Source organism: Oncorhynchus mykiss, chromosome 16 (genome assembly GCF_013265735.2).
Source record: "Oncorhynchus mykiss isolate Arlee chromosome 16, USDA_OmykA_1.1, whole genome shotgun sequence".
Lineage (NCBI taxonomy): Eukaryota > Metazoa > Chordata > Actinopteri > Salmoniformes > Salmonidae > Oncorhynchus > Oncorhynchus mykiss.
Window position 1 is genome coordinate 46,285,612 of NC_048580.1, and position 8,244 is coordinate 46,293,855.

The 8,244-nt window shown below is 41.5% G+C and overlaps 1 protein-coding gene across 2 annotated transcripts; it reads right to left on the reverse strand.

Annotated features, from left to right (window-relative positions):
* Positions 1 to 1,625: 1,625 nt before the first annotated feature.
* LOC110492742 (oxysterol-binding protein-related protein 2) lies at positions 1,626 to 7,828 on the reverse strand. 2 transcript variants are annotated; one of them, XM_021567201.2, is made up of 14 exons: positions 7,719 to 7,828; positions 7,200 to 7,326; positions 6,939 to 7,053; positions 6,762 to 6,837; positions 6,418 to 6,552; positions 6,200 to 6,297; positions 5,858 to 6,040; positions 5,626 to 5,733; positions 5,423 to 5,512; positions 3,990 to 4,110; positions 3,589 to 3,708; positions 3,338 to 3,461; positions 3,135 to 3,225; positions 1,626 to 2,998 (listed from the first exon to the last, which is right to left on the reverse strand). In XM_021567201.2, exons 2-14 carry the CDS (start codon positions 7,234 to 7,236, stop codon positions 2,896 to 2,898), a joined length of 1,401 nt encoding a protein of 466 aa, XP_021422876.1. In that variant the 5' UTR covers positions 7,237 to 7,326; positions 7,719 to 7,828; the 3' UTR covers positions 1,626 to 2,895. The 2 variants fall into 2 exon arrangements, with proteins under 2 accessions (XP_021422876.1, XP_021422877.1); XM_021567202.2 differs by lacking the exon at positions 7,719 to 7,828 and having other exon boundaries at positions 7,153 to 7,229.
* Between the last annotated feature and the right edge of the window lie 416 nt (positions 7,829 to 8,244).

Genomic DNA, 8,244 nt, shown 5'->3' on the forward strand with positions numbered 1-8,244 from the left:
TGACATGTATACATTTCAATCAATCAAATGTATTTATAAAGCCCTTCTTACATCAGCTGATGTCACAAAGTGTTGTACAGAAACCCAGCCTAAACCCCCAAACAGCAAGCAATGCAGGTGTAGAGGAAAAACTCCCTAGTGTTGTCTTAAGGGTAAAAAATGCTAAAAATGTGTTTACACCTATGCAGTACCTTTAGCAATAATAATAATAATAAACCTCTACTTTAGTAAAGAAAAGAATTATGACAGGTGTGTTGTAATAAAAAACGAGTGGTGTCCACTGATTGTGCATTGTGAAAAGGGAAAACCCAGATATTCACCAAGTTTGTGATGAATGACAGATTTGTTCCTTCATGCAAAATAGATTTGCGGTTTACAATTCAATTAAGCTGCTTTATTTGAGGGGTTTAGTGAAGGTGGGTAATTTTTTACCCTTAGGATAAGGGGAGTATACAGAATGTTAAGACTACACATGACTAAACAAAAGTATGTGGCTCGTCGAACATCTCATTCCAAAAACATGGCCATTGATATGGAGTTGGTCCCCCCTTTGCTGCTATAACGCAGTTGTAAGTGAGAACTTGTTCTCAACTGGCCTACCTGGTTAAATAATGGTGAAATAATAATAAGAAGAATTACTTTAAATAACAGCCTCCATCTTCTGGGAAGGCTTTCCACGAGATGTGGGAACATTACTGTGGGGACTTGGTTCCATTCAGCCAAGAGCATTAGTGAGGTCGGGCACTAATGTTGGGTGATTGGGCCTGGCTCGCAGTCGATGTCAAGTTCTTTCACACCAATCTCGACAAACCATTGTGCACGGGGGCTTTGTTGCTACAAAGTTGGAAGCACAGAATAGTCTAGAATGTCATTATATGCTGTAGCATTAAGATTTCCCTTCACTGGAACTAAGGGGCCTAGTCCAAACCAAGAAAAACAGCCCCAGACCATTACTCCTCTACCAAACTTTACAGTTGCCACTTTTCATTTGGACAGGTAGTGTTTTCCTGGCATCCGCCAAACTGAGATTAGTCCGTCAGACTGGTAGATGGTGAAGCGTGATTCATCACTCCAGAAAACGCATTTGCACTGCTCCAGAATCCAATGGGCGGCAAGCTTTACAACAATCCAGCCGACACTTGGAATTACGCATGCTGATTTTAGGCTTGTGCGGCTGCTCGGCCATGGTCACCCATTTCTTGAAGCTCCCGACAAACAGTTATTGTGCTGACATCGCTTCGAGGCAGTTTGGAACTTGGTAGTGAGTGTTACAACCAAGCACAGATGCGCTTCAGCACAAGGCAGTACTGTTTTGTGAGCTTGTGTGGCCTACCATTTTGAGGCTGAGCCATTATTCCTCCTAGAAGTTTCCACTTCATAATAACAGCACTTACAGTTGACCGGGGCAGCTCAAGCAGGGCAGAAGTCTAACGAATGACGGTGCCACGTTGAGTCACTGAGCTCTTCAGTAAGGCCATTCTACTGCCAATGTTTGTCTACGGAGATTGCATGGCTGTGTGCTCAATTTTATACAACTGTCAGCAACGGGTGTGGCTGAAACAGCCGAATCCACTCATCAATATCTGAGGGGATACACTGTTACAAACATGCCAAACGTAGCCTACTTCTACATAAAACATTTTTTAATAAGGGTAACATGTGAGGGAGGGGGAAGCAGGTCAGACACCATCATTCTGTGCACAGGACTGGAAGCATACTCAGATGGTAGTGTTAAGAGATAACTAGTGCTATTCCATTGGAGTATGACACCCTCCCAAGTCTAGAAGTACTGTATGTTCAGCACAGAATCTTCAGATACCAATGAGGGAGGCCCATAAGTGATGTTTGTTTATTTTCACATTCTATGTCTCCTAGTTGTGCAGTAGACAGAGAAAAATGGTCATGTTTGTTTGCATAGATTTACGATGGCTGACATTTAAAAGGTGCTCCATTTGATTTCATGTCGCTGTGATCAATACCAGAGCTTTACGTGATGAAAAAGGGGGATGCGATTTGGAAAAACAATCTTTCAAGTGTTATATGGTTTTCGTTTGTGTAAAGAATTATTTAGGTGACCATGCACAACACGCACACACACACCAAATTATCATCTGCATTTGTTACAGTTTTCAATGCCATAACAATCATTTACAAATAACACTTAGTTTACTAAGTTAGTAAAACACGGTCATTAGCAGCTTTCAGTACTAGACTTCTAGTCACAAAACAACACATTCAAATCCTTAATATTTAAGAAGGAACCAGCACGTGAACAATGTGCACATCATGTTTTAGAAACATCTCAAATAAAAGTCTTAATACTCACACAACTTATGAATAAAAGTTGTGTGAATGAAGCCTGATCTTTGAATGTAACTGTGTTTGTACAGTGAGTATTGTACAAACTCCTCCTTCCAATCTAGCTCAACATGATAATGTATGTCGATCAGAGCTATAGTACATTATTCCACTGCTGAACAATGGCCACCACCACAGATGTCACATTATCGGATGTGGTTTTAGAAAGCCTTGGGTACCATAAATAAAACCATCAGAGATGAGTGGGATTCTTACAGTTAATTAACCAGGAGGCCCAGGCCATTTAGGAAGACTGAATATTCTCTTATCTTAGCCTCGATTTTAAGTCTTTCACAATGCTCAAATTTTCCCTTTGTCACTTGCACAATGGGAATGAAATCATGTTTGTCACATACATATTAACTTCTTGATTCCATTGTTGTATTGTGGGAGAGGTTTGTCTAGGTTGGGAAAACTGTAATAAAATTGTGGGCTCAGCTGCCTGACATTCTAAGGCTGAGAACGAACGGGATCATCGGGCAAACATCAGTCCACTACGGGTGGTGATGGAAACCCTTCCTTGTTCCTCCTGCCCCATCAGTAAAGGTTGGGACAGTCTGTGTAATTTCTATCAAAATATCCTCCTGTGTACAGCCAGTCCTGGGCTCCTGTGTGAGGGTTTGTTCCCAACCGAAACCACCTGTGAAGTTCAAAAGAAATGGGACAGGAATTTGTTTCAGGGAAATGATTGAATCAAAATTGGATTACGTTAACATGAAAACACATTCACATCTCAGGGCATACGTATACTTATTATTGTTGCATAGCAAACACACCTGGTTGACCACTCTTCTTCATCCTTGGAACATTCCTTGCGTGCAGCTCTCTGTTTTTCCTCTAGCCTGTCCTTCTCTACACTTGCTGTGTCTGCAATATACAAACCAATGTGCTCCATTTTGTTTGGTTATCGATTCATCTTGAATGTTGTTATCGAATAGTGTGTGTGTGCGCGCGTCTGTGTTTCAATGTGAGTCATTACCCAGGTCTCCATTCTCCATTGCTCTGATGTCAGGTCGTAGACGGCAGTCCGTGGGTGCCAACAGCCTCTCCATACCAGGCTCCAGCTCATTCAGTGTTATGGTGAAGCCGGTGAAGTTATACATCTATACCAGAGAGACCAAGGATGAGAGTCAGGGTTAATTAGGTACACAGGAGAAACAGTAAGAAACACCATATCCCTAATGGCTCCCTGTGTGTGTGTGTGTGTGTGTGTGTGTGTGTGTGTGTTACCTCTTCAGAATGTGCAGGTCGTGGGGTTATTCTCCACAGTAAGGCACTTCCTGTTATCACAGAGACGGTCTCTTGAACCCCAGGCATATCTTCAGTCTCCTGTTTTCCAGCACTTTGCTCCTACATACAAGACTATGCACATTAGTCTACTATAAACTACAGACAGTTGCATTTACACAAACTTTAAAGCAACATAAAGAGCCATCTACCATAATACACTAATAGAACAGTCATAACTAGAAATGCTGTAGCACACTATGCCTACAGTACTTACAATACCTTCACCTAAAGCCACTGCATGTTTATGTGAAAGGAAGAAACACAATTTTAGGAAAATGATTTCACCTTTTTTGTTGTTGCCATTGGGCCGGTTCTTGGACAAATCACTTCTGAGTGCTCACCGGTTTATTTTTCTTAGCATCTCCCTTTTCGGCCTTCTTCTTGTTGGCTTCATACACCTTAGGCGCCACACTGTACATACACTCTGTCCACTTCCCATACAGCACACGTCGCTTCCTCTTACTGTTCCCAAAACAATGTAAGCACAGTTCATTTAGGAACAACCACACGAAACAGTGAGATACAACTTAAAACATCCAGTCATTATTGTACGTCAATGCTGACAGAATGCATAACAGACGACACACACTGCCGTTTAAAAGTTTGGGTCACTTAGAAATGTTCTTGTTCTTGAAAGAAAAGCACATTTTCCGTCTATTAAAATAACATCAAACTGATCAGAAATACAGTGTAGAGTAGACATTGTTAATGTTGTAAATGACTATTGTAGCTGGAAACGGCAGATTTTCTACGGAATATCTACATAGGCTTACAGGGGCCCATTATCAGCAACCATCACTCCTGTGTTCTAACGGCACGTTGTGTTAGCTAATCCAAGCTAATAATTTTAAAAGGCTAATTGATCATTAGAAAACCCTTTTGCAATTATGTTAGCACAGCTGAAAACTGTTGTTCTGATTAAAGAAGCAATAACACTGGCCTTCTTTAGACTAGTTGAGTATCTGGAGAATTAGCATTTGTGGGTTCGATTGCAGACTCAAAATGGCTAGAAACAAATAACTTTCTTCTGAAACAACTGAGCAAGAGGACAAGTACATTAAAATGTCTTGTTTGAGAAACAGACGCCTCACAAGTCCTCAACTGGCAGCTTCATTGAAATAGTACCCGCAAAACACCAGTGCCAATGTCAACAGTGAAGAGGTGACTCTGGGATGCTGGCCTTCTAGGCAGAGTTGCAAAGAAAAAGCCATATCTCAGACTGGCCAATAAAAAGATAAGGTTAAGATGGGAAAAAGAACACAGACACTGGACAGAGGAACTCTGCCTGGAAGGCCAACATCCTGGAATCGCCTCTTCACTGTTGACGTTGAGACTGGTGTTTTGCGGGTACTATTTAATGAAGCTGCCAGTTGAGGACTTGTGAGGCGTCTGTAATCAGCACAACAGTTTTCAGCTGTGCTAACATAATTGCAAAAGGGTTTTCCAATGATCAATTAGCCTTTTAAAATGATAAACTTGGATTAGCTAACACAACGTGCCATTGGAACACATTTGTGATGGTTGCTTATAATGGGCCTCTGTACGCCTATGCAGATATTCCATTAAAAATCCGCTGTTTCCAGCTAAAATAGTCATTAACAACGTCTACACTGTATTTCTGATCAATTTGATGTTATTTTAATGGACAAAAAAATATATATTTTCTTTCAAAAACAAGAACATTTCTAAGTGTCCCCAAACTTTTGAAAGGTAGTGTATTACTATGACTTAACAAATTCCTAATTGTGGGCTCATTACTCTATTCTTCTCTCACCTCTTATCCTGAATGTAGCCCTCCACTTTGTGCAGCTCTTTCCCAAACATGCCGCACGGCTTGAAGTTCAACACACACCTGTCCCCCGTGCTGACCAATCAGAAGAGGCGGGAGGGAGAATATTCATTTATTGTAGTAAATTCAATCAAATAAATCATAATAAACGTTTGTTCTGAATCAAGGTTTGGCATTTGCTGTCTTACTGGTGGTTGACTATTTCCACAGTTCCGTATTGCTCAATCCAGAGCTTGCCCATGATGATGTTATGTACACAGCAGAGAGGGTTTGTCCATGTAAACGCCTCTTTACGTCTGCAACAAAACAAGTTGTTATTAAGTCACTAGCGGTTGATGTGAGAGAGTCTGTATTGTGTGCTTAGTACACACAGATGTCAACGTAGATACTGCATACGCTTTCTTACACGCAGTCACTCACTTGAGCAGCTCCAGTGTCATGGTGCCTTTAGGCTCCGCCTCCACGCTCTTGCCCCAGAACTTGAGTTTGGGGTAGATGGAGCCGTGGAACTCAAACTCCTGCTTCAGAGACTGGGCATGGAAGGCACTGATAGGTGGATGGTGGCTCACTTGTTCTGAGATCAACCTGTACCCCTCGTCCTCACTAACACAGAGAAGAGCATGTTAAAAAGAGCATACTCGACACCTCAGTAAATAGATTATCCAAAGAGATTCGACTTATTTACACTGTCCTCTGAAATCAATAAAAATCTCAAAAAGGTTTCCAGAAAAAGAGGTACAGTACGAAAAATGCTAACTGTACCGTGTGAGTTCATAGGTCTCCCCCAGCAACGGATTAAATGGCTTTCCAGTTCTGTCCCATTGAGATGCCACAGAAGAAACTGCAAAAGCAGCTACCACCTGATAGAGATAACACAGGAGAAAACAAAGTCTGTCATTGTGTGAAGCCCCGTAAGAGCAGGTACAACTATCGGCCTTGTTGAGGGGAGGGTGTCAGTGTATCCCATCTGTTTTGTTTACCTGCATGCGGTCTATGGAGTCTGACAGGGTGCAGGCTTTGTGGATGAGGTGAGTGTGTTCCATGTACTCTGACATTCTCTGGAGGAAACTCAGGGGCTCGTTGAGCACGATGGGCATCGTTATCTTGGACAGCTCCTGTGTAAACGCAGCAAAGAACAAATGAATAGAGTCATTAATAGATAATAGCTTGTTTATTACATTTACCCTAAAGCGTTTGTATGAACTCCTCTGTACGATGTGGGTAAAGAGAATGTCATCCAATTTGTAGCTTTGTTATGATTTCTGTTTGTGCGTCTGTATAGTGGATGGTTTTGGGGGCATAAAAGTGTTGGAGACATCCTCACCATGCCAATGCATTTCTTTAGTATGCCCCATACACTGTAGTCACATCTGGAGATCATTGGAGCAGGCAGGGTTTTCCTGTAATAAACACCAACACAAAGACATAAAAAATGATGGGCACTGAATACGCATGCAAACTGTGATGCTACAGGACATAGATATTTCCTTTGCAACCTCACCTGCGCTCCCACACTCCATTTGCCTGAGGTGTGCTGGCATTGGATGAATGCTTGCTGTCATACACTTGGGCATCTTCAAAATTGACCTCACAAGAGTCCTCATCTGATTCGAGACCTGAGAAATACAAGAAAAAAGGGTCACTCACACTAAGAAGTCTCCCTTAGACAGTCACGGGCGTCTGCTATTATAAACACATAGCGATTAGTCTCTCACCAATTAGCTAATGTACTTTTTATGACATTTCTAAAGCATGCATCCACCTGTCTCAGCATCGTAGAACTCTTCCTCGCTGTTCATTCTGAGCAGTATTGTGCAATGTCACTCAAAACATATCTTTATTTTTTGGCCGGGTACTTGTGGTTCAGGCTATCCAAGCCTCACAGACACCTGGAATCAAAAACACACATTCCCATCCATCAGTGTGTGCCACAAGAAAAATAATACGAAAATAGTTACAGTTAATGATACAATTATATTTATTTTTTATCCATGAGAAAATCAATTTACTTATTGCGAAATACCCTAGCTTGTTGAGCTGTGATGGGCTGGCTAGCAACTAGGACCACTAGCTAGCTAACGTTGCAGTACTACTGTAGCCAGCTACAGCTAATGTCAGCCAACAAGCCAGTCACTCCAATGTCTTTGGATTCTGCGAAAACTGCGCGCAAAGTGAGCTGGTGCTGGATCAAAGATTCAAACGGCTAGCAAACGTCAGCTAACGACTGAAAGTGCCTAAATACAATGTAAAGAATTGAAGGAATGTAGTAAATGTGATTTACCAGCCTTTCAAAGTCCAAATGTGTTGCTGTACAAAACATAAACAACGAAGAGTGTACTAGTCTTGAAGAACTCTAGGGGGCGGAAGTGGGCGGTAAGGACGATGCTACTGATAGGCCTGTCAACCAATCCCAATCTCGGGTTCTAGTCCTGTCATAGACAGTGCAAGAAAAATAGAAATAGAATGGATAAAACGGATAAAGGTCTACAAATATTTTATGCATTGATCAGTAAGACATGCACCAGATTCTCAGAGATTTTAGTGATGGACACCGATTCCATATGGCCCAATATGGGTATCTATTCAGTAGCCTCATTTGTTATTTTACTTGATTTATTTGACCATTTTAAACACAGTACAACCACACGTGGATACAGTACAATGCCACTAACATCGTCGAAGATGACATAAAAAAGTTTTGTGACCCCTTGTGACCCTCTTGAATGGTAATGGTCCATATAGGTCTAGCTGTTTATTTGGAAAGCAAGTTCAAGTTCAGATTTTAATGGACAATATCCTAAATGATT

What these genes read in the sequence shown, in the direction of transcription:
- LOC110492742 (XM_021567201.2), bottom strand. Translation starts at nt 7,236, where the DNA reads ATGAACAGCGAGGAAGAGTTCTACGATGCTGAGACAG. An exon ending in GTGGAAATAGTCAACCACCA is followed by an intron (nt 5,513 to 5,625) that starts GTAAGACAGCAA and finishes CTGATTGGTCAG; the next exon opens with CACGGGGGACAGGTGTGTGT. An exon ending in GACCTGCACATTCTGAAGAG is followed by an intron (nt 3,462 to 3,588) that starts GTAACACACACA and finishes TCTCTGGTATAG; the next exon opens with ATGTATAACTTCACCGGCTT.